Genomic DNA, 26875 nt, shown 5'->3' with positions numbered 1-26875 from the left:
AAAGCATTAAAACTGTAAAAAAAAATACTGTAACAAAATCACTGGGGCTAAAATTATAAAAATGAATGGAAATCTGTCAGAGTAAGTTGATTTGTAGCCAGTCATGGGTAACATATTCTCCATAACTTGAATTGTAGCCATATCCTCTTGCATCCGAGTGATACCTTGGAATTTGTTGGCACTGCAACAAACAGAAATTGTATTTGGTAACTTGTCCTAAACATAGAACTTGCATTTTCTTTTTCTTGCATTGCACATGATAGTTCAAAATTTCAGTGCTGTACTCCACAAAGTGCACCCACATGCAGGAATCCGGTCATTGTCACCTTTTTCTTTGTTTACAATATTCTTCTGCCATTTCCCGGTAAAAAATATTGATTTTTCCGTGCATCAAACGAGTGTATGTGTGCAATACATTTTGTACAGTTCTTCCCATAAATGGCTTTGTACGTTCATACAGGTGATTTGATGTGTCCTGTAAAGTACAACAGAAGTTTATGACATGTAAGTGGTTTGATAAAATATCATCAGTATTTCCCATCAGACTCTTTGAAACTCTGCATCATGCTATAGGACTGGCAATGGTTCAAGTGGAATGTGCTGAGTACTGCTCTGCCTCTGCAGAATTAAATCTCCAGACTGAAATTGAACTGTTTCCATTGAAAAAAGAAGAGAACAATTCCAACTAAAACAATTTAAAGTACCAGCATTTTAGGCACTTTCTTTGGATAAACAAGGCCACTCACAACTTAATACGATTTTAACACATAACATCTGTTCCTCCATATAGCTAAAACAAAATGTATGGGAAATATTAAGACCAAATTTCATGAAGCAAACACATAAAGCATAATTGATGTTTGGATTGTCAAAAATGCTTTGTTTTGTTATACTAGAATTAAATAAATTACAAACAGCACAAACATAAGCAAGCTATATAGAATCACATTAAGAGTAAAGCTAGTTACATGGAACTGCAATAATAGTAAAGTAAGTTATATAGATCTGAATTAAGAGTAACATTAGATTCTACTGTACTTTTATTCTGTTTATGTTACAATTTAATTTCTTTTTTACTAGACCAAGAGTTCATATGCTAAAAACAAGAACATATTTTCCAATATAAAAGACCTTTGATCACTGAAAGACCATTTCTGGCTTTCAAGAATAAGCAAAATCTATTCTTTCAGATCACATCTGTTAAAATGTTTGTACATTTCTCTTTTTTTCCTTTCCAGAAAGCAATGATTCATTGTGAAGCACAATTCTATGAATGCCAGCAGCCTTCCCTTTCCTCAACCGAGTAGACATTCTTCAGTGATCCTAGACAGGGATACCCTGGGCCAAGTGTCTGTTCCTGCCTTCACTCAATGTTCACACACATTAACATCCAGCAGGAATCACTGGACATGGATCATAAATGGGAACCCTGGCTTCTCCCCCTCCCTAGCCAAGGGACAATGCAGCAAATTGTAAGGCTCCTTCTGATCCCCTCGCTGAGATTAGCTAGCTGAAATCAAATCTGGGATCTTTCTGGTCTGCATGGTTCAGTATACAACTAACAGTACATTTAATCATTGAGGCACTGGAAAGTTTGTTCATAAATTTCTGACGATAAATAGTATGAAGTATAACTAAAATTACGGAGGGAATATTGACACCACCGCCAGGCCGATGACATTGATCAGTCGCTCAAACCCAGTCCGAGTGTTAGTGCTGTGCTGTGTTGAAGCGCTATACATTGTTGAGTTCTGCACTTAGCCATGCTGAGAACTTCAGTAGAGAACGTCAATGAAGTACTATCAATCTACAACCTGACTGCATCAAATTACACATTGCACTTCTTCATTAATTGTATTGTGGAGTAACTAAACGCAGTCATCTGCACACAGCAGGTTTCCCACCATCTTTCCTGAAGGTCGGGATTATGGTTAACATCCCACAGAATAATGATGGAAGAGCCCCAGAATTGGGCCCCTTGTACAGTCCCACTTGATAGTGTTGACTGCATCAAATTACACATTCCAGGCAAAGAATTGGGTGATTATTGTCCTCCCACTTTCTGGTGATGCAACTACAAATCTTGTTAATTACACACGTTGGTGTCACTAAATGCAGCCTTAAAAGTATTAACAGAATGTAGAACACTGCAATCTAGTTTTTTGTCCTTTTACTTAATATTATAAGGTTTATAAAGGTTTAGTATTCCTAAAGGCAACAATGTATATCATGAGAGTTCTAATATTAAAAGAAGAAAATTATTTCACAGCTGAAAGTTTTGACAGCAAATGATGAATTCATAGAAATCCAGACGTATCGTTGTTTCCTCTAGTAACACTTTAAAATGACTGTGAAATAATTTGGCCCTGAAATCACTCTGTGGAATACTAGCATTTAAACGCTTAATACATTTGTCTGAAATTCTTTTTTGCTGTTATAGTGGAGATATTAACCCATTACTTTTAAAAAGGTTGGTGCCTCCATGAAAATAGTGGAGATAGAAATTGCAGATGAATACATTGAGGGGTCGAGTTTCTGCTTGTTTTTTTAAATTCATTCATGGGATGTGGGCGTCGCTGGCGAGGCCGGCATTTATTGCCCATCCCTAATTACCCTTGAGAAGGTGGTGGTGAGCCACCTTCTTGAACCGCTGCAGTCCGTGTGGTGAAGGTTCTCCCACAGTGCTGTTAGGAAGGGAGTTCCAGGATTTTGATCCAGCGATGATGAAGGAATGGCGATATATTTCCAAGTCGGGATGGTGTGTGACTTGGAGGGAAACATGCAGGTGGTGTTGTTTCCATGTGCCTGCTGCTCTTGTCCTTCTAGGAGGTGCTATCGAAGAAGCCTTGGTGAGTTGTTGCACTGCATCCTGTGGATGGTACACACTGCAGCCACAGTGCACTGGTGGTGACGGGAGTGAATGTTTAGGGTGGTGGATGGGGTGCCAATCAGGCGGGCTGCTTTGTCCTGGATGGTGTCGAGCTTCTTGAGTGTTGTTGGAGCTGCATGGGATATGGGCGTCACTGGCGAGGCCGGCATTTATTGCCCATCCCTAATTGCCCTTGAGAAGGTGGTGGTGAGCTGCCTTCTTGAACCGCTGCAGTCCGTGTGGTGAAGGTTCTCCCACAGTGCTGTTAGGAAGGGAGTTCCATCACACTCCTGACTTGTGCCTTGTAGATGGTGGAAAGGCTTTGGGGAGTCAGGAGGTGAGTCACTCGCCGCCGAATACCCAGCCTCTGACCTGCTCTTGTAACCACAGTATTTATATGGCTGATCCAGTTAAGTTTCTGGTCAATGGTGACCCCCCAAGATGTTGATGGTGGGGGATTCGGCGATGGTAATGCCGTTGAATGTCAAGGGGAGGTGGTTAGACTCTCTCTTGTTGGAGATGGTCATTGCCTGGCACTTGTCTGGCGCGAATGTTACTTGCCACTTATCAGCCCAATCCTGGATGTTGTCCAGGTCTTGCTGCATGCGGGCACAGACTGCTTCATTATCTGAGGGGTTGCGAATGGAACTGAACACTGTGCAATCATCAGAGAACATCCCCATTTCTGACCTTGTTCCTGCTAGTTATAGCAGCACAATCGGCGGAATTGGTCGAACCAGCGCAAAAGATTGGGGAATTTTAAGCATAAGTGAGTTACGCCCAAACCTACTTACGCTTGTGTTCTCCGTGATCTTTTACACTGGTTCAAGGTTCACTTTGCCCGAATCAGGCCCCGCCCACAAAATTGGCCAAGCCCCCAGGTCAAAATTGCGAGTTTCCGCCGATTGCGCTGGTTCAGGAAGGCTCTTCAAATTGCACTCATTTTCTTAGGCGCACAGGCACTAGTAGGTACGTTTTAAAAGTTTTTTCATATCAAAAAATATTTAATTTACTAAGAAACTGGCTAGTGAACACTAATGAAACTATTTAATGGTTCAGTATAGTTTTTATAAGTTATTTTCAATGATTTTAAAAAAGGTTACTCACAGGTGGAGGACTGGATACCCTTATTAAAAATGCTTATTCTTGCTGACAAACCCATTTTCAGCTGTATTAATAAATACAGGTAACCACTCTTAAATATATCAAGGAATATTTTTCAATGGAAAGAAAAAAAAAGAAATGATTACGTTCCATTACATTGCCCGATTGCGCTGGTTCATTATGCAAATGAATTTTAGCGGATACTTGAACTGTAACCTAATCAGCGCAATTTCAAAACTATTTTGGGCACAATTTCTCGATTGTGCCCAAAGCGGAAACTCTACCCCTCGATGTTTGTTTATTGGAGCGCAATTTCAGAGCTTTTGTTTAAGGTTACACAGGAAAAAATTGAAATCTGGCATCATAAAATAGGAATTTCAGAAGAATGTGGTAAGCATTCATTTGCTACTATCCTATAGTGTTATTTCAAAATATTTCTCATTTTGAAATGTTATTAAGATAGCAGCAATACATAAAGATGTTAATAGTTTTATACTTTGAACTCAATACCAGACAATACACTCACTACCAACATTTACATAGATTTTAAACCAATACACCCATTTTCCAAATGAAAATATTCATGTTGTTAAAAGAAATGTAAATCACAATGTTTGGGACATCAGTATTTTTTTCCCTATTACTGCATTTACAATTCTTTGTCCTTCATCAGCTTTGAAAATTTTCAACGTATCTATCATTGGAGAATATGTTAGAGCTCAAAAGTCAAGATATACTTTGCATGTAAATATTTAAAAACTGTTTTACATCCTGTGGTGGATAACAGAACCTCTGGGGTATTGAATGGAGACAGATTGTTGGTTGCTCTTCGTCTCTAAATTAGATACAGGCTTTTGGTAGTAAAGTAAATGTTTGCATTGCAAATAGTAACATTTAAAAAGATTCCTGGCAACATTCAGTAAATTTTCAGTCCAAAATTCCCTCAGATTTCTGAGGAAAGCAAAAACAAAAATGCCTCAAGTAAGTTTTAAAAAAAGAGAAACGGGCTATTTGAAATTTGAAGTTCTACTGCAGTTTTGGTTACCATGAGGTTCTATGAACCTTGCAATGGTGTTGTTGCACACTTTTGAAAGACGTTTATATAGGACATGATTTTCCATTCTACACTTGCAAGCACATAGTCAGAGGTTGTAAACATGTACATAACCCTCAATGTTTACACCAATCTAATGTTGATCCTACATGTATTGGATAGTATTCACAAGTTGATTTAAGTATTCTAATCAATCCCGTTTGCAGTCTGGTTGCAGTTGTGGTCATCAATGTTATGTGTACAGTAGTCAATGAATGCCCCCATCCTCGATAGATTATTTTAAAAAGGGGTTTACTTTCCTAACCAATATAAGCTCCTGTCTTGATATACATGGGAATGAATTTGTTGCACCACAAATTATTTTGAAAATTAGGCCCTATCTCCTGGGTGTAAACTTAGTCCAGATTCCTCCAATTTAAACTGTTCATACTTAATCTTAATGTCCACGTTCATCAGGGAGAAGCTCAGCGTGGGGAGAAGCCTGCTCCATTGCATATTTTTGCTTGTCATTTACACAGTCTATTGTTATGTGTGTAATGTGAGTCTGAAAACTAAGCGTAGACTGTAGGGCAAATTCACTGATCCTGTGCTGCCGATGGGGAACTGTGCTCAAAGGGAGCTTGGGTTGAACATAAGAACATAAGAAATAGGAGCAGGAGTAGGCCAATCGGCCCCTCGAGCCTGCTCCGCCATTCAATAAGATCATGGCTGATCTGATCCTAACCTCAAATCTAAATTCATGTCCAATTTCCTGTCCGCTCCCCATAACCCCTAATTCCCTTTACTTCTAGGAAACTGTCTATTTCTGTTTTAAATTTATTTAACGATGTAGCTTCCACAGCTTCCTGGGGCAGCAAATTCCACAGACCTACCACCCTCTGAGTGAAGAAGTTTCTCCTCATCTCAGTTTTGAAAGAGCAGCCTCTTATTCTAAGATTATGCCCCCTAGTTCTAGTTTCACCCATCCTTGGGAACATCCTTACCGCATCCACCCGATCAAGCCCCTTCACAATCTTATATGTTTCAATAAGATCGCCTCTCATTCTTCTGAACTCCAATGAGTAGAGTCCCAATCTACTCAACCTCTCCTCATATGTCCACCCCCTCATCCCCGGGATTAACTGAGTGAACCTTCTTTGTACTGCCTCGAGAGCAAGTATGTCTTTTCTTAAGTATGGAGACCAAAACTGTATGCAGTATTCCAGGTGCGGTCTCACCAATACCTTATATAACTGCAGCAATACCTCCCTGTTTTTATATTCTATCCCCCTAGCAATAAAAGCCAACATTCCGTTGGCCTTCTTGATCACCTGCTGCACCTGCAAACTAACTTTTTGATTTTCTTGCACTAGGACCCCCAGATCCCTTTGTACTGCAGTACTTTCCAGTTGCTCGCCATTAAGATAATAACTTGCTCTCTGATTTTTCCTGCCATAGTGCATAACCTCACATTTTCCAATATTGTATTGCATCTGCCAAATCTCCGCCCACTCACCCAGCCTGTCTATATCCCCTTGTAGGTTTTTTATGTCCTCCTCACTCACTACTTTCCCTCCCATCTTTGTATCATCTGCAAACTTTGATATGTTACACTCGGTCCCCTCCTCCAAATCGTTAATATAGATTGTAAAGAGTTGGGGACCCAGCACCGACCCCTGCGGAACACCACTGGCTACAGGTTACCAGTCCGAGAATGTACCATTTATCCCAACTCTCTGCTTCCTGTTAGATAACCAATCCTCCACCCATGCCAGAATATTACCCCCAATCCAGTGATTCTTTATCTTGAGCAATAATCTTTTATGTGGCACCTTGTCAAATGCCTTCTGGAAGTCCAAATACACTACGTCCACTGGTTCCCCTTTATCCACCCTGTATGTTATATCCTCAAAGAACTCAAGCAAATTTATCAGACATGACTTCCCCTTTGTAAAGCCATGCTGACTTTGTCCTATTAAATTATGTTTATCCAAATGTTCTGCTACTGTCTCCTTAATAATAGACTCCAAAATTTTACCCACCACAGATGTTAAGCTAACTTGTCTATAATTTCCAGCCTTCTGCCTACTATAAGGGTGTTACATTGGCAGTTTTCCAATCTGCCGGGGCCTTTGCCGAGTCCAGAGAATTTTGGAAAATTATTACCAAAGCATCCACAATCCCTACTGCCACTTCCCTCAAGACCCTAGGATGTAAGCCATCAGGTCCAGGGGATTTATCCGCCTTGAGTCCCATTAATTTACTGAGTACCAGTTCCTTAGTGATTTTAATTGTATTTAGCTCCTCCGCCCACCCCCCCTAGAGCCCCCTGTTTGTCCAGTGTTGGGATATTCTTAGTGTCCTCTACCGTAAAGACTGAAACAAAATATTTGTTCAGCATTTTTGCCATCTCCATGTTTCCCACCATTAATTTCCCGGTCTCATCCTCTAAAGGACCTACGTTTGCCTTAGCCACCCTTTTTCTTTTTATATAACTGTAGAAACTCTTGCTATCTGTTTTTATATTTTTTGCTAATTCATTTTCATAATCTATCTTCCCTTTCTTAATCAATCCTTTCGTTACTTTTTGCTGTCTTTTGAAGACTTCCCAATCTTCTATCCTTCCACTAAGTTTGGCTACCTTATATGTCCTTGTTTTTAGTTGGATACTGTCCTTAATTTCTTTACTTAGCCACGGATGGCTGTCATTTCTTTTACACCCTTTTTTCCTCAGTGGAATATATATTTTTTGAAAGTTTGTGAAATAACTCCTTAAATGAACACCACTGCTCATGTACCGTCTTACCCTTTAATCTATTTTCCCAGTCCACTTTAATCAATTCCGCTCTCATACCATCATAGTCTCCTTTATTCAAGCTCAGTACGCTTGTTTGAGAACCAACCTTCTCACCCTCTAATTGGATATGGAATGTAACCATGTTATGGTCACTCATTCCAAGGGGATCCTTAACTAGGACATTATTAATTAATCCTGGCTCATTACACAGGACCAGGTCCAAGGTTGCTTGCCCCCTTGTTGGTTCAGTTACATACTGCTCAAGAAATCCATCCCTAATACACTCAATAAACTCTTCCTCAAGGCTAATTTGAACATTGAACATTGAACTACAGCCCTGTCGTGCTGATTTTTCAACCCACACAGCTTCAAGCTCAGCTCCCTGCAGGGAGTGCAGGGACTGGTGAAGTAAATCTAATGATGGGCATGTCACAGCAACTATATTGGAAAAATTGGATGGAGTCCATGATTACACAAACTGTACATGTCTGTTGTGGGAAGGAGCAGACCTAATGGGCTGAATGATCTTCTATTATTCCACACTCTAATATTTTTACACAGAAGCAAACTGTGGATGCACAATATGCAAAGTGGGAAATGTTGCTGAATGTTTTTGTCTCTACAGTTTATTAACAGTGGAAGAAACAGAACCTGTGCTCGCTGATCTACATTGGCTTCCAGTCCAGGAATGTCCCGAATTTAAAATTCTCATCCTTGTATTCACATCCCTCTGTGGCCTCCCCCCTCCCTATCTCTGTAACCTCCTCGATCCCTACAACCCTCCGAGAACTCTGCATTCCTTCAATTCTGGCTTCTTGTGCATCCCTGACTTCCTTCTCCCCACCAGTGGCGGCCGTGCCTTCAGGTAGGTCCTAAGCTCTGGAATTCCCTCCCTAAGCCTCTCCGCCTCACTACTTCTCTCTCCTCCTTTAAGACACTCCTTAAAACCTACCTCTTTGACCAAGCTGTTGGTCACCTGTCCTAATATCTCCTTATGTGTCTGGGAGTCAAATTTTGTCTGATGACGTTCCTCGAAACTCCTTGGGATGTTTTACTATGTTAAATGCGCTATATAAATGCAAGTTGTTGTTGAATCTCCAATCATGATCAAAAGTAAATCAAAATTAGAAATTTAAATTTGAAATCTGTGAGATCACTCAAATCAACTAATCAGTTACTTTTGTTTGACTGGGTTAATTTTGAGGAACTCAAAAAGTGGAAGGCAGAATTGATAAAATGCAAATAACTCTAGAACAAGAGTACAAAGAAATAGTTATGACATTTTAAAAAAGGCAAGGTAAATTTAGAAACATAATGGGAGTAAAATCGAACTTCGGTGGAAGTCAATGGAAAGGCTCATCAGGCTAACTGTATAATGGGTGGCCGATCTGCTAACACCTGTATTGCACCACATTGAAGTTCAATTTTAGCTCTGAATGGTTCTGCAGAAAAGGCATTCAAACTTCAGAGTTTAAAAAGTTTCAGCAATATTAGAACTGGGAAATACTGGAAAAACAGGGCAGAAACTAAAATGGTCACTTTCACTCCATCAGCATTAATGTGGCATATTTATATTACCAGAAATAATCGGATTTTTTTTTAACCCTCCAATTTTCTTCCTTGCTTTCCTGAGTCACACTGGGATACAGTTCCATGGGGTTAATTACTCTCCAGTACCTCACCCAGGCAGATATTCTTTATGTATCTGTGAATGTGGAGAAGATAGTTGATCATGTCCTCATGCAAAGTACTTGGGCAGCTGAGGATTATTCTGTGCTCACCCAATGTCCTCATGAGCACTTTCCAGCATGAGTCATTGAATAGTTATCAAGAGCAGGAACCCTGGGTCATTTTTCCTCCTCCTAACCCATAGGTGCTAGGGTCAGTTATTGAGCCTCTAATGCCACCCTGGCTGAGGTAAGCTAACTTAGCACAAGGGAATCAAACCTGGGATCTTCTGATCTGGTCTGTATGCCTCAGTTACACATTGTCTTATCCAACAGAGACATCAGAGAAGCCTTCATTGTCTGAATTTTAATCCAAATAAATATCATAAGACCAGAGAAAATAGTTTACAAGTTGCCAATAGGCTGAACATTACATAGGAAATCGATAATTTCTTGCTTAAGTACTTACCGGCACATTCATCAGTTGTAGTATGTGAATAAAAGTTCTAGTATTCCTGTAAATCTTATCTAAGAGAGGTACTGTGGAATCATTAGTGATAAAATGTTTTGCTGTCTGCGTTGCATTAGAAAGCATGATTAGGCCTGCCTTAATTTCTTCAATTTTCATATGTTTCTGCAAAACAAAATAATAATTTAAAAATCAGTGTTTAAATGACGCCAGGTCTCAATTTCAAATTATCGTTTCTATGTACACAGTGTAGTTAGCTTGGCCCATAAATACCATGCAGTTCTACTTGCGAGTTACTTTTGAGTTGGTTTGGCAGTGATCGGGCTGCCACTAATGGCACTGGAAGTGTATAGTTATGGGTTCATTGCACCGTTGATTCCAGATTGGTGTTCCTATGAAATGGTGAGTGTTATGATGTGAAATTATACGATGACGTCTTAAAATACAAATATGGCATCATATACAAATGTGAGCTACACAATGGTGCCAGCTATTTGCTTCCCTTTGGTGGAGTGTTATTCGTATTTAATCCACCCAAAATTAATTCCCTATTGAAAGAAATCATGTATTTGTCAGTAGGGTTGTTAGGATCCTATAATGACCTAGAAAAGTTCCAAGTGAGCAGTTTGAATACAGAATAATATTATGATAGAATTTGTTACCTATTTTCCCCTTAACAGTCAAGTCAGGTGTGACATTCTACACTTCAAACTTATCTCTGTTTATACAGTAATTGGAGAACTGAAAGCTTGCGTTGTTTTGGGGAACTGAATGAAAATTCAATTCAACTTTTTTTGGGGGATTTAAGAAATTGCATTTTTAATGTTGAGAGAAATCGTTTATGCCATTCTTAGAAACTATAAATCAGTAAATCTACAATGTTAAAACTTACATTTTTAGAACTTGATCTCCAATCATGTCCTGCCAGGACTATTAATAATGAGTTTTATTTTTTTAAAGCCCTGTACTAATTACACATATAATTACTGGACATACACTTTAAGAACCGTCACCACACAGACTGCAGCGGTTCAAGAAGGCGGCTCACCACCACCTTCTCAAGGGCAATTAGGGATGGGCAATAAATGCCGGCCTCGCCAGCGATGCCCACATCCCATGAACGAATAAAAAAAAAATTTGGGTACTTACACTTTTGGCCCTCCATGCTCGCAGGTTAAGACCGGTATTTGGAAGAGGAATTGCATTAGGAAATTGAAATATCCGGTTACACTGGATGAAGAGACAAAACAGAAAAGACTATTGGAAACATTCTGGAAGCAATGATAGGGTAATAGAGGGGCAATTTTACAAATGCAGGCTCCCAGGAGGGAGCGCAAATTTGTAAAATTGGTCTTTAGATGTGAACATTTCTCATCTTAAATTTTCTCCCATTCTCTTCACCCCCGAAGGCATTGGGTCCCTTACTGGGGTATGGTTCTATGGTCTCCCTTTGATACTTGGCCCAAGTGACCTTTATTCATATCCGAGCCATAAAAATATCTCCACCCCTTAAGTGTTACCCTCATACTTCCAGGGTTTACCCAAGGGCAGGTCAAGTGGAGAAGATGCAAGCATTCAAAGGAATGACATCTCCATGCCTCCTCAATCATTTTCCCAAGCCTTTGCTTGGCAAAGTGCCAAGCGGAGCACACTGCAATCAGTGGGTCTTAATTCTTGTGCTCAGTCCCCCTCAGATTAGAGTTGCTGAGAGGGGCAGTCAGCAATGACAAGGAGGCTGTAAAAGGGAAGTGCCACCTTTTTTTCCAGCAGGAAGACTCGAGGCTGCAGGCTTTTTGGATGTGGATTGTGCACAGCAGCCAGAATGCCTTGCAAATGGTGGCTTTTACTGCGGCTAAAGGCCTCATAGACCTGCAACAGTGGTTGGATTTGCGCCCTGTTTCCAGCTGCGAGCCTCTGCCAAAGGGTTGGACTGCACAAGGTTGTACGTTGGGGTGATTAAAATGATTTAACCTCGGAAATATGGGTTGATTCAGGTCAGGTTAAGTGGAGTGTACTGCTGGTACTTTAACAAAGGCATTAACCCTTTTACCTATTTAAAATAAATAGCTCAATGTCACCATTCATTTCCACATCGTTCACCTGAGGAAGGAGGTAGCCTCCGAAAGCTTGTGAATTTAAAATAAAATTGCTGGACTATAACTTGGTGTTGTAAAATTGTTTACAACCATTAAAATAGCAGTTAGAGGAATGTCCTTCCAACGTGTTATGGGTTTATTCCTTAATAACATCTCTGGTAATTTCTAGCCTAATTTCTCATCCATGAATGTAATGATCAAACATAAGGGGCTATAAATTGGGCCGCACAGCGCCCGTTTTGTAGGCGCTACGCGGCCTCCTAAGGGTTCAAAATGGCATCCGGAATAGATGAGGACGTTTTTGCATGACATGCGCCGGATGCCATTCTTGGTAAAAGTGTTTGCGCATGCGCAGATAACGAACGGCAGTAGCATATAAAGTGAGAATATGCGTTAAATCAGTGTGCAACTGAACTCAAAGCTCCAGCCAACGCACTGTCTTAACCATGCACAACTGAACAGGTCGTAAACGGCCTGGAGGACCTCCCACCAGTGCTATTTAAAGGGATCATGCAGGTGTTGCAGATTAGTGGCTGGATTATTGTTTCTGGCTGTTGACACAATTGTATGTGTTTGTTGAAGTTTCCTATACTTGGAGGAAGTTGCAATAGTACATAGAGAGTGGTCTGGCAAATCCTGCATTACAACAGTGTTCTGAACAAGATTTCTGGCAACCATGGGTGGCCTGTTAGGGCTCCTGCTAGGCATTGAACACGACTGGGAGCATGCAAAGAGGTCACACAGAGCAGGTCAAGCTGCGAGGAGAGGTAGGAGGAGGAGGGGGCACAGGGCACTGAGCAGGAGGCCATATCAAATGAGGGCCTTCAGGGACCAATTCTCTTACCTCAACCTGAGCGAAGATCAGTGCATCCGACGGCTGCGGGTCACAAAAGAGATCGTGATGGAGATATGTCAACTGCTGCAGCCACAACTGCAGCCTCAGCGCAGAGCAAGGACAGCATTGCCTGTAGCTGTGAACGTAACCGTGACGCTGAACTTTTACAGTTCTGGATCCTTTCAGGCTGCTGCTGGCGATATGTGCAACATCTCACAGTTTGCAGTGCACTGCTGTATAAGGGAGGTCACTGAGGCACTATACGAGCTGTACAGCAGAATCATAACCTTCCCGTTTGACAAAGAGAAGCAGAATGAGCGAGCACAAGGGTTTGTTCGCATTGCACTTTCCCATTGTGCAGAGTGCCATTGACTGCACGCCAATTTCCATGCATGCTCCACATCTCAACTTGGCCATCTTCATGAACAGAAAGGGGTTCCACTCCCCCAGTGAGCAGCTGGTGTGCAACCACACGCAGCACATAATGCAGGTCAATGCCCGCTATCCTGGCAGCAGTCATGACACCTTTATTATGCGGCAGTCCAATGTCCCATCTATCAACTGGCACAGCAAGTCAAAGGCTGGCTATTGGGAGACAAGGGTTATCCCCTCATGAGGTGGCTCAGGAATGCACGCACATGTGCAGAGCAGGCCTACAGTGAGAGCCATGCAGCCACACGAAATGTCATCGAGCACACCATAGGCATCCTAAAGCAATGCTTCCGCTGCCTGGACCGCTCTGGAGGAGCTCTGCAGTACTCAGCGGAGCGGGTGTCAAGATTCAATGTTGTATGCTGCATGCTGCACAACCTCGCCCTTATGAGAGGACAGCCCTTGCCACTGCCTATCCAGCAAGACCCTGAGCCAGAGGCAGGAGATGAGGCAAGGAGGCAACAAGGTGCATAGGCCCTTTCTGCCAGAGCTCTGCACGCTCAACTTATTCATGAGCGATATCAGTAACCTCAATTGGTTCCAAGTCACCAACTGTCCTACACTCCTCACCTTTCCTCTCCCACATGACCATCAAATTGTCCCCATGATTACACATTGCTTCCTCCCGCAGTGCATCGCATAAATAAAAACCACCACCAACTGCGATGTCAAATATAAATTTATAAACTTACACATGAAATCATGTATACAACATTACACTATTCACCCTTGTGCATTCCTTAGTGCCTGTCATTCGTATGACTTTTCCTTTCCTAGTGCCTCCCTAGTGGCTGGAGCATGGGTGGTGGAAGGCTGCTGACCATCACTGAAGGAGGGTGCAGATGGCATTGGAGGACGACCTCAAGCAGCTCTGGCCGGAGAGGGCCCGGTTTCAGACTGCACCATCTCGGCATGGCTGCAGCAGTCTGGCCTGGCTGGCTGACAGGCAACACCAAGTGCATTGACGGAGTGGCAAGGGTGGGAGCAGGAATGCTGTCACCCTGAGAGAGTGCAGTAAGTTCGATTGCCATGGCGCCACTGCAATGCTCATGGGGCGGTGCCTCAGCAATCCTGGTGATCTGCTGGAGAACAGATTGCTGGAGTGCTGTGAGGCCCTGGAAGCCCTGTTCCACAGTGGTACCCAGAGCCACGATAGCAGCAGTCTGAGCCTGGAAAGCAGCAGTCTGAGCTTCCAGAGCAGCAGTCTGAGGAGCTTCCAGAGCAGCAGTCTGATCTCCAAATGAAGCATGCAGATCTTTGATGGCAGCTCTTTGTGCTGTAATGGAAGCCGTTTGTGCTGCAATGGAAGTTGAGACATCGGTCATCTGACGCTGCATCATGGTGGGTTCCACGGGTGTGCTGATGAAAGTGATCACCTGTTCCATGTGGGAAAGGATGGGCTCCAAACTCTTCGCAAAGCTCTGTGTCAAGTTGAAGCTGGACTCCTACATGCCCCTTGACATTGTGCGCAGGCTTTCTGGCAGGCTTTCTAATGCACCATCCACAACCTAGCACCTTGATGTTAAGCCTATCATGTTTTCAGATGGTTGGCAAACAAACAGAGTGCCTGGCCTTTGCATGCTGAGAATATCGGCCCTACAGGAATTGGCTTCAACTAAGTTGCTTGAATTTCCAGTCACTATTATATCAGTATGTTGAACAATTTGGCATGGTACTGCCACCTAAATACTGCATATGACTCATTCTACTGGCAACACGGGATGAAAATCAACTGATAAAACATCTGTTCTCTATTCAAAAGTTAAAAATTTCAAACAGTGAGAAATGGCAACAAGCCTTCGTTTGCTAACCCCTCAGAACCACATTGCAGCTGTGATCACATTCACTGACTCTGAAGTGATTTGGAGTAAGACTTGCTCCTGCAGGAAGTCTCACTCCACTTTGCTCCACTTTCAAATCAGGCCCTGATTTTGGATTCAGGCCGCATTTACAGTATAATTGTATTGTTGGTGCAAAGTGAAATTGCTTCCCCCTGACATGCAGTTGAAGGTATGAATGCATCCATAGAATATTAAAATAATGATTAAGAAATGGTGAAATAGTTTGTTGGAGCTGTGCCATAAAATAATTGAGCACAGTTTATGTCCATGATTCCTAATGAGTTGAGTAATTAATCTCAGATGTACCATCATTCTGGAGCACTAATAGGAACCATGGCAATTTCACACAGTGAGCAAAAGAGGAAAACCATAAGGAGTCTCATCCTAGCTACTCTCATGCTTTTTTTAAATATTCGTTCATGGGATGTGGGCGTCGCTGGCAAGGCCGGCATTTATTGCCCATCCCTAATTGCCCTTGAGAAGGTGGTGGTGAGCCGCCTTCTTGAACCACTACAGTCCGTGTGGTGAAGGTTCTCCCACAGTGCTGTTAGGAAGGGAGTTCCAGGATTTTGACCCAGCGATGATGAAGGAACGGCGATATATTTCCAAGTCAGGATGGTGTGTGACTTGGAGGGGAACATGCAGGTGGTGTTGTTCCAATGTGCCTGCTGCTCTTGTCCTTCTAGGTGGTAGAGGTTGCAGGTTTGGGAGGTGCTGTCGAAGAAGCCTTGGCGAGTTGCTGCAGTGCATCCTGTGGATGGTACACACTGCAGCCATTATGCACCGGTGGTGAAGGGAGTGAATGTTTAGGGTGGTGGATGGGGTGCCAATCAAGCGGGCTGCTTTGTCCTGGATGGTGTCGAGCTTCTTGAGTGCTGTTGGAGCTGCACTCATCCAAGCAAGTGGAGAGTATTTCATCACACTCCTGACTTGTGCCTTGTAGATGGTGGAAAGGCTTTGGGGAGTCAGAAGGTGAGTCACTCGCCGCAGAATACCCAGCCTCTGACCTGCTCTTGTAGCCACAGTATTTATATGGCTGGTCCAGTTAAGTTTCTGGTCAATGGTGACCCCCAGGATGTTGATGGTGGAGGATTTGGCGATGGTAATGCCGTTGAATGTCAAGGGGAGGTGGTTAGACTCTTGTTGGAGATGGTCATTGCCTGGCACTTGTCTCTGGCGCAAATATTACTTGCCACTTATCAGCCCAAGCCTGGATGTTGTTCAGGTCTTGCTGCATGCGGGCTCGGAGTGCTTCATTATTTGAGGGGTTGTGAATGGAGCTGAATACTGTGCAATCATCAGCGAACATCCTCATTTCTGACCTTATGATGGAGGGAAGGTCATTGATGAAGCAGCTGAAGATGGTTAGGCCTAGGACACTGCCCTGAGGAACTCCTGCAGCAATGCCCTGGGGCTGAGATGATTGGCCTCCAACAACCACTACCATCTTCCTTTGTGCTGGGTATGACTCCAGCCACTGGAGAGTATTCCCCCTGATTCCCATTGACTTCAATTTTACTAGGCCTCCTTGGTGCCACACTCGGTCAAATGCTGCCTTGATGTCAAGGGCAGACACTCTCACCTCACCTCTGGAATTCAGCTCTTTTGTCCATGTTTGGACCAAGGCTGTAATGAAGTTTGGAGCCGAGTGATCCTGGCGGAACCCAAACTGAGCATCGGTGAGCAGATTATTGGTGAGTAAGTGGCGCTTGATAGCACTGTCAACGACACCTTCCATCACTTTGCTGATGATTGAGAGTAGACTGATGGGGCAGTAATTGGCTGGATTGGATTTGTCCTGCTTGCTGGTGGGATTGGCAGAATAGTGGGAGCAGGTCACCTACCTGCCTCTTGGCTGCATATTGTGAGTAGATCAGACACAGAAGCAGAAGGTGAGAAAATGGAAAAGAAAAGAAAGATCTTGCATTTATATAGTGCCTTCCTCAGGACGTCACAAAGCACTTTACAGCCAATGAAGTACTTTTGAAGTAAAGTCATTGCTGTAATGTAGGGAAATGTGGCAGCCAATTTTACCCACAGTAAGGACCCTCAAACAGCAATGAAATAATGACCAGATAATGGGGGTTAAATTCGATAACCCCTGAATCTGGGGGTCGCGGTGCCCGATTAACCCGCGCCCGGTCGTTCCGATGCATGTGAGATTCATGCTGCCCCCTCATTTACCTGATTCCAGCACAAGCAGCCAGGCCTAGCTGCGATGTTCAGTGACTTCTCACAAGCAGGGGAACCCAGATATCGCATGAGTTGCTCACACCTCTTAAAGGCAGGCTGCACCTCTTAAAGGCAGCCCGCACCTCTTATTTGCAAAAAATAAGATAGGGGTCCACACGGAGTCTGAACGGAGATCAGGCATCGCACACGTTATACACAGATGCGGGTCCCGTCCCTATGTTTACAAACTGTTGAGTTATGTTATAACATTGAATAAAGGTTGCACACTACTAAATCTCACATCTTCCAATCTGCATGCCAGACCTCACCGATCTGAGTTTGCACCAAGCCCATGAGAGAGTATGCACCAAGGTTCTCTGATGATGCAATAGAGGCCTTGGTGCAAGAGGTGGACAGCAGGAGGGGCATCCTTTATCCAGAGGGGGGCAAGAGGCCCTCCAGACATATGCTCCCGAGGCAGTGGGAGGCAGTAAAGGATGAAGTCAATGCCAGGTGCATAGCACCATGAACATGGATGCAGTGCAGGGAGAAGTTCAATGCTTTGACACGAGTGGTCAAGGTGAGTGAGGTCAACTGTCAAGAGGCATCTCCTTCCAACTGCACCACTAGCCACATCCACTGCTCCATGGAGTACACCCCACCATCACCCACCTACCAACAAACTCTTTCAATCAGTACTCAACTCTTCCAATCAGATGCTTCCTCTCACCCTCACACTTTACCACTGTTGCAAGCCACACACCCACAACTCACAGATCACTCACATCGGCAGCTATTCAACCATAACAGGCACACCACCCAAACATCCTGCAGGACACTCACCAACACATGTCCCATTTTCTTGCAGGAGAAAGTGGTGCATAACAGGAGGCAGCAAGTGGCAGTGGCATTTAGCCCCTTGAGCCTGTTCCACCATTCAATGAGATCATGGTTGATCTGTGACCTAACTCCATATACCCGCCTTAGCCTCATATCCCTTAATACCTTTGGTTAATAAAAATTTGTCAATCTCAGATTTAAAATTAACAATTGAGCTAGCATCAACTGCCATTTGCAGAAGAGTGTTCCAAACTTCCACCACCTTTTGCTTGTAGAAGCATTTCCTAACTTCACTCCTGCAAGTCCTAGGTCTAATTTTTAGGTTATATCCCCTAGTCCTAGTATTCAAGTATAGAAGACCTCCAAAAACAGGTACAAATGCATCAGCAGCCAGAAGCAATAATCCAGCAACTAACCTGTAAATCCTGCATGGTCCCTTTAAATAGCGTTGTTGGGGGGTCCTCCAAGCCATCTAAGACATGTTCAGATCTTTATGGTTAAGACAATGCGTTGGCTGGAGTGTTGAGTGCCAAAATGATATCTATCCCTTCAAACCAGCTTTGCACACTGATCTAACACATATTCTTCTTACTTTACATGGTACCAGCATTCGTTATCTGCACATGCGTAACCGCCTTTACCAAGATGGCGTCCGGTGCACATCATGCTAGAAGCATGTGCGCACATTCCGGACACAATTTTGGGACCTTAGGGGCCGTGTAGCACTGGAAAAATGGGCGCTATACAGCCCAATTTCTAACCCATTCTATTTTTAGTGATGTTGATTGAGGGATAAATGTCCGCCAGGACACAGGGTAGAACTCTCCTGCTCTTCTTTGAATAGTGCCATGGGATCTTTTACGTCGACCTGAGAGGGCAGACAGGGCCTCTGTTTAATTTCTCATCCAAAAGACAGTACCTCCGACAGTGCAGCACTCCCTCTGTAATGCAGTAGTTAAGAAAAACGTATTTTCCATAGGATGCTTATATATGAGTACCCAGGCATGCCTATATTGGTCTCCACCCTCAGTAATGTATAGCTACCACCCACATTTATCACTTACTTTCTCAATCTTTGGGTAAGCAATCTTATTCAGATATGGATTATTTCCCATCAATTTTTTCCCTTCCTGAAGGCCATACTGGGGTATGGCTCTACTGTGCCACTCTGCTAATTTGCTCATCATCACTCGTCCAGATAACGAGTAGGCTATTCTGCTGAATGAGCAGTGGGGGGATCCTCAACCAAGCCTAATCCTGTCTTCACCCAATGCCTACATATATGCAATATGCAGCAGGTTTCACTCGATAGCAATCAGGAGTGCGAAACCTAGCAGATTTTCTTCTCCTTAGCTTGGGGACACTGAAGTAGATTATAATGTCCACATCTCCGCCCTGGTTGAGATCAAGCAAGCGCAAGGAACAGCACCTCATCTTTAGATCATAACCACTGCTCTCGGACAGCAGGTGCTGGTAATGATTCTGCTGTTATTATTTACACCTCTTCTGGACCCATCTTTTGTTTCTTTACTTGCCCCATTACCACCCCCTTTTGCCTTGCACCATCATACCTTTTGGCAATTAATTACTCCTGCTCTGCACCCTATCACAGATGTCCCCCTTTGTTCTTTCCTCCACCCCCTTTTCCCTGGCTCTGTACTTGCTTGTAAACTGTTAAATCTCTAACATCTTCCAGTTCTGATGAAAGGTCATTGACCTGAAACGTTAACTCTGTTTCTATTTCCACAGATGCTGCCTGACCTGCTGAGTGTTTCCAGCATTTTCTGTTTCTTATTGCAGATTTCCAGCATTTGCAGTATTTTGCTTTTGTTTAAGTACTTTTGAAGTGTAGCCACTGTTGTAATGTAGGAAACACAGCAGTCAATTTGCGCACAGCAAGCTCCCACAAACAGCAATGAAATAAATGACCAGATCATCTGTTTCAGCATGGTTGTTTGAGGGATCAATATGAGTGATAACAGAATAGGGATCTAGAGACACTCACAGTCTATGCTCACTTGGACCAAGTACTGCAAGGCCACTGCGGCCTCACCTCACCCTAGCAAGAATCAGCGTCAAGGGAACATTTGAAAAAAATAAATTAATATTAATCAAATCTAGTAATATTTCTACAGATCAAAATATTTTAAAAATGTGTAACGAAGGAAACATTTTAAGTGGAAATGGGAAAACCGCACGAACCGGCAATAAAACAGTTAACTGAACCAATATTGCTGAATGAGCAGATCTGCCTGACTCAGTTCTGACTGATGCTTCCGCGACGTATTTTGTTACATTTATTTTATTACATCATATTATTATGAAAGTAAACGACGCACGAACAGATAGAAAGATCAAATTGGGAAGATGTGTTCAAAGAACTCATTTAAAGGGCTGTCTGAAATGCTTTGACCGGCCTCAATAGAAGTGATTCTCTTTGTTTGCCTCAAGCACATCTTGAATTCACTTAGATTTGAGGACGTGTCCGATCCCACATATTTCATGCTTTCCTCACCTGGTTCGCATTTTACCAGCTGGCCCTTTCTAACATTTCATATATTTTACAGGCACTAAAAAAAAATCATATTTATTTTGGCAATTACGTTTGAGCAAAGGAATGTCGAATCCCTGGACATTTCCAACAATCACACCGCTCCGGTTTATTTATCTGGGCTTTCGTTTGTTCAAGTACAAATATTGCAGATCGCAGAGTGCCCGATCGTTTCTTCAGGTCCCCTCGGAAAATCACACGTCGCCCCCTCTCCGATTGCTTCACGTAGCCGACCTTTACACGTCTGACAGACTAATTCAAATCATGAACTCTGCCCACAGCAAACAGCTTAATAAGCACTTTCTATGCAACATGTGGCACATGACAGCTACTCTTCATTTTGCATCCTTCCCTTTTGACTCCAATATCATTGTTAGCAGGTTTGGGGTCAGTTTCTAATAAAATGCGCGTGGGAAACTCGAAAACAAGAGGCGATGTCATTAAATTCTTGGCCGATGTCATTAAATACAGCGTTCTGTTCAATACTAGAATCGAAACTTGTGAGTGCTCTTACCGGTGTATTCAGCAGATCCTTAGCTTCTCTGATGTATCTGTCCATAACGCGACTGTCACACAGAGGGCGTAACGGTATCATCTTTGCAAGTCTGGTCTGTACAAGGCATACTACGAGGAGCAAAAGTCCTGCAAATCAGTATATTAAGTTACAAGAGACAGTTAGTAGCCCTTCATACCACGCACTTTCAGCTGTTGGTTTTTATAATACATTCACACTTTGCACTGTACAATCTTTCGGCAAGAGCCAAAGGCAATGTTAAAGATCTAAATTAAATCCACGTGCTTCGTCTACTTTATGGTGAGAATGTGCACTATTCAAAATATTAATTAGCAAAATCTCATTTTCTGGAAGCAGTTCAACCTAGTAATGATAGCAAACAGGGGAACACCACTTTAATCGTTAAAACATTCACCAGGTACTTACTATTTAAATCCATAACCAGCGGGTTCTACACTCCTCTTCTCTTACATGCCTTGATCCCACATGTCTGAATCTGTTTTCCATTTATATAGTGTGAGAGATAGAAAGAGTCCCAAATTTCACAGTATTTTGTTTTACTTTCGCGTTGAAAATTAAAAAGGCGATTTTTTTTTATTTTATCACTTACAATAAGTTGTTAGGCTTCCGGTTATTAAATTGTTCTGCATATCTGAAACAGAGTGACATCTCAACAGACTCCGTGAGCTCACTAAATTTCCGCAACGTCAGGAGAAGAGCAGAGATGAAAGACGTTCCCATTTATATAGAGCAAGTACATCCCGAAGCTAAACGTTGAAGTTTAATATTTTACAGACTGGAGCAGTTCTCTCCAGAAAACTGCAGTTGATTTCAGCACTGCAGTGTGCCACACGCCAGTCTCCTCGGAATTTAATAGCACTGTAAAGCACATTACAGATTTGTTCCAAATAACACACAGATTTAATATACTGGGGAATCTTGGAATGGGTAAGAGGATGTGTTATCCAGGGCGCGATATAGCGTGGTGATTGGGTTCTCCAAAATCCTACAGCTGTAGTTAGTGTTGCCTGCCTCGCTGAGTCCTTGTAAAAATTAATTATTTACCAAGGAACCGATTTATTGTCGCAGTTAAAAGTGGTTCAGTTGGCTGCAGGTTTCGTCCTACAAGATGATACTTCAGCCTAAGATCGAATAAAACGATTTCAATAATAGATCGTTCGGTAGGAGAAGGTTAACATCCAAACCGTGGCACTAAACCATGTATTTATATTTTATTTACTGCTAATCAAATGACAAATGTTATGTCCAGTTTTTGATAGTTGGTAAAACAATAGACGTGTAAGATACAGTCTGCATCCCGCAAACATCCGCTGGTGAGCAAGAGAAACTTTTTTTTACACAGAGGATTGTGAAGCTGTGGAATTAACCACTGAAGTTAGTGATTGAAGACAATATGTCAACTTTTAATAATAGGTGAGGTAGCTGATTGAAGGAAAAGGGGATAAAGGGAAATGGGAACAGGGTGGGCACATGGGATTAGGACTACTGCTCACGTGGAGGACATCAACATGGACTGGTTGTAATTTCTATGTAATTATAAAAAGCTGGTTTTCACGGCATGTGATGTTCTGCATTATGATGTTAGGAAAGAGATTTTGGAACCTCCACTGCTGATGACCTCTTGTACACAGAAATCAGGGATCTGCAATTTGGGTTTGAAACCCCAGCCTTTGGGAGTTCCACTTTCCAGTTTCAAGTGCAACCAGGAGCCAGATTGCTTATCTGACTCCTTGCTTATACTCCATCTTTAGCACTGAAGAAACCGCTTAACTGCAGTGCTAAATTTGGTTTATAAATACACCCTAAAAAAGTTTGTGTGTCAAAATTAAGCCAATTTATTTATTGTGCATATTGTTATCATTCAGATCTACTAAGGACTTTTCTATAAAATTACAGTTCTTGGGCAGCAAGTTGCCCTACACATGGTAAGTATATAAATTCATGGGATTTGTTGCAAATTGTTGTGAGGTGCCAAATCACTTGCCTTACTCAGAACATATCCTGGTTGGAAGTGGATCTCAAATCACAAATTTTCCTTCTTCTTTTGAACAGACTTTATATCATGTCTAATAATGTCAATTTCATATTTCATGGATTGCATTACATTCCTATTAATGAACCTGTTTTTCCTTTGAAGGCTAGATGGAGGATATTAAAATTATAAACATTCTAACTTACAACGCACTAATTAGTATTTACACTACCACCCAGCTGCACTGGAACCAAGCCATAAAGGAGTCTGGTGCATGATTAAACACATCATTTATTTTGCCTGAACTTTATTTTTGTGCAATTAGTTAATATGTCTTCAGCTTGCAGGATGGCACTGCTGAAGAATGGAATACTTTTTCATATTAGGCACCTAGAGGCAGCAACAAGTACTCTCAGGGCAGTGCAATACAGACCCAGCAATGTTTCTGAACCCCAAACCTAGACAACCACCTATACTGCACCAGTATGATTTGTTTAACCAACGTTTTCATCATATACCTTCTTTTTCCCATTTTCCAAATTAGCCATCATTGTGGCCTCATTGAATTATGTTGACAATGTCTACCAAATGTCTAAGACGTTTTTGTGCTGTGTGCCATACTCTTATTTAAAATTGTGTGTGTTGAAGCAGAATTTGAACAGTGCCAATTGAAAAAGAGATGCATTAATGATCAGAACTGGATCAACCCCAACCCCGACCCAAGCAAGTTGGCTACAAAACAGAAAAGAGAGTAGGGGTTAAGGGTAGCTACTCAAACTGGCAAAAGGTGGGAAGTGGTGTTCCACAGGGATTGGTGCTTGGACCACTGTTGTTCACAATTTACATCAACGATTTGGACTCGGGAATCAGAAGTACAATTTAAAAATTTGTGGATGACATGAAATTGAGGGGTGTAGTTAATACAAAGAAATCCTTAAAATACAAGAAGACATTAATAAACTTGCAGAATGGGTGTGTAAATGGAAAATGAATTTCAGTATAGACAAGTGTGATATGGTGCATTTTGGTAGGAAGAATAAGGAGGCCATATATTGCTTGGATAATAAGAGCCTAAATGGAGTAAAAGAGCAAAGGGATGTTGGGGTACAGATACACAAATCACTAAAAGTAGCAACACAGGTTAATAAGGCCATGAGAAAAGCAAACAAAGCACTGGGGTTCATTTCTAGAGGAATAGAATTGAAAAGCAGAGAAATTATATTAAACTTGTATAGAACCTTGGTTAGACCACACTTGGAGTACTGTGAACAGTTCTGGCGAACATTTAAAGAAATATTTCATAATTTTCAACAAATATACATTCCATTGAGGAATAAAAACTCCATGGGAAAAGTGATCCATCTGTTGCTAACTAAAGAAGTTAAGTTAAATTAAATTAAAAGAGGCTTATAATGTTGCCAAGAAGAGTGGTAAGCCTGAGGATTGGGAGAGTTTTAGAAACCAGCAAAGGATGACCAAAATTGATAAAGAGGGAGAAAATAGAATATGAGAGTAAACTAGCAAGAAATATAAAAACAGATTATAAGAGCTTCAACAAGTATGTAAAAAACAAAGTTAACATGCGGGTACAGCAAGCAATTAGGAAGCAAATGGTATGTTCTGTCCATCTCTGTTCAAAATCTGTACTGCCACTCCTCAACATCATTCACACTCTATGACCTTTGGCTTTAAGGCTGGAGATTTCCTTTCCCCTTACCACCCTCATTACAAGGGCCGCCGATGCCCAATTCATCAGAAAGCGTTTGGTGTCAAATCGGCTAAACTCGTCAGGCTTGATAAATGCCTTGCTATTTTTGGTGGTTTGTGAAAATAAACGCGGTACACCGCATGCATTTGTGTGGTTCTTTTTTTGCGTGATGGCGGTACAGATTTTTCCATTTAAAGACTAATCCAGCAGATGGCACAAGACGCAGAAAAAATAGCCTTTGTCCTTGGTCGAACCTTTGACGATAACTACAGTAAAAAAAAACCTTAGCTGTCATTCCAGACTCAACAGCGTGGAATCGACGTGGCAAACTTTATATTGTAATATGGTAAATAGTTTACAAGCTTACCAATGATATAAAAGAATAAGTGCTGAAGTCGGAGTAAAAGATTTACACGGTGTAGCAAGAACTGACTGTACGTAGGAAATCAGCTTGAAAGCATAGCCAGACTTCATTTGTGCAAAGGTCCACATCTGGCTGCGCGCTCAGGCTAAATATTTCTGTTTTACAGTCGTCCTGTTTCAAAATATTGGATTGATTAAATTCTGGCAGCTCTTCACGTGAGCTCAGCCAGGAGCCTTGAGCGTTGAGGAGATTTCCAGAGGCGAAGTCCTTAAAGTTGCTGAGTGACACGTTATTAACTGAAGAAGTGTAGCAGCAAGCTAACGGCTAGACCTGTGCTGTTAAAGAATGTCTGGAATAAGGACGAGGAGGTGTCCCATTATTCCAACAATCAATGTTATTGTACACCAAGTCTAATATGTTCCCGGAAAAGGATTATTCAGCTTCACTTAAGGCTTTGTTGAGAAGCACTTGCCGGTCTTATTTTCGTGTAATTATTGTAAGAAAATTAAAAAGTCTCTGTTGAGATATTGTTATGATTATATTTTAAAGCAGAATAAATTTAGGAAAGCTGATAGGGTTGAAGTTTTAGTTAGATTTTTCATACTTTATACACTTTTTTTGAATAATACCAGGAATTATGATAATTTTTTGTTTCAAAAATAAGTGTGCTTATTCTTCCTGAATTTCGAAAGAGGCACATGAATGGTGTGGAGAAATCCCTTGATCCATTCCTCAGATAATGGGAAGGATGGATGAATAATTGTTTAGTATGGAGTCTGCTTTTGGCGAGGCATCAGCAATATCTGCACCCAGTGGCCACTGCAGTAGTGTACTGCGTGGGGTCCATCAAGCAAGGGTTACTGATAAGTTTTACAAGTACTGACAAGGGTTACTGAAGTCCACTCTGTGTGTGTGTGTGTGTGTTTGTAGTAGAACCTTTTGACATAAGTCCTAAATTTGTCTTTTGCTGGTTTGAACCTGTGTCTCCTTGTGAATTTTCATGGTTTAGTTTGAAGTAATATTCTGAGTTTACCTTTTCTATCTGTTTACTATTTTTCATAAAACTGCCTCTCAGTTGCCTCTTTTCCAACTGAAAAACTCAAGTTTCTCCAGTTATCTGTTGCTTGGGGACAGTCTCTTGGCTCTTCTTAAAACCATCTCTACAACTTGACGGTCTCCTTTGTGCCTGAGTGACCACAAGCACACATACTACTCAAGGTATGATCTGACCACATTACTATATAGTTAGGGCATGACATCCTTCAACTTGTACTCGACAGTTTTGGCCAAATAATTCAGCATTCTGTTTACTTTTTGAATTGAAGGCCTGTAGTGATAAGACATGTTGAAAATTAAGTTTATTAACTGGATGTTGTCGACATACTGACCCGAAGTTGACCTAGAGTCTGTGGATGATGACATTGAGGGCCAGCATATAGATGAGGAAGAGGAGGGAGCTAAGGTTGTAATCTTGGGGGACTTGAGAATTAAAGGTGCAGGGGTGGAAAGGGAAGCCATTTCTGGAGATGTGCTGGCTATATTCAAATATGTTGTGGAGATGCCGGTGATGGACTGGGGTTGACAATTGTA

The 26875-nt window shown here is 42.1% G+C and overlaps 1 protein-coding gene and 1 long non-coding RNA gene across 2 annotated transcripts in view; one reads left to right on the top strand and one right to left on the bottom strand.

Moving 5' to 3' along the window:
* LOC137331450 (uncharacterized) overlaps positions 1 to 2231 on the top strand; it is a 48591-nt gene extending 46360 nt beyond the window's left edge. Inside the window, exon 3 of the long non-coding RNA XR_010965479.1 lies at positions 1239 to 2231. This is a non-coding gene — a long non-coding RNA (uncharacterized lncRNA). The remainder of the gene's footprint in view (positions 1 to 1238) is intronic.
* On the bottom strand, positions 48 to 21747 carry LOC137331449 (erythropoietin-like). Its single transcript, XM_067995245.1, has 6 exons — positions 21647 to 21747; positions 21221 to 21348; positions 11089 to 11169; positions 9940 to 10104; positions 303 to 475; positions 48 to 181 (listed from the first exon to the last, which is right to left on the bottom strand). The coding sequence occupies exons 1-5, from the start codon at positions 21657 to 21659 to the stop codon at positions 323 to 325; spliced, it is 540 nt and encodes a 179-aa protein (XP_067851346.1). The 5' UTR covers positions 21660 to 21747; the 3' UTR covers positions 48 to 181; positions 303 to 322.
* Positions 21748 to 26875: the final 5128 nt, after the last annotated feature.

This window comes from Heptranchias perlo, chromosome 13 (genome assembly GCF_035084215.1).
Source record: "Heptranchias perlo isolate sHepPer1 chromosome 13, sHepPer1.hap1, whole genome shotgun sequence".
NCBI classification, from domain to species: domain Eukaryota; kingdom Metazoa; phylum Chordata; class Chondrichthyes; order Hexanchiformes; family Hexanchidae; genus Heptranchias; species Heptranchias perlo.
The sequence above is the reverse complement of the archived record's forward strand: the minus strand, read 5'-3'. Positions and strand labels throughout refer to the sequence as shown.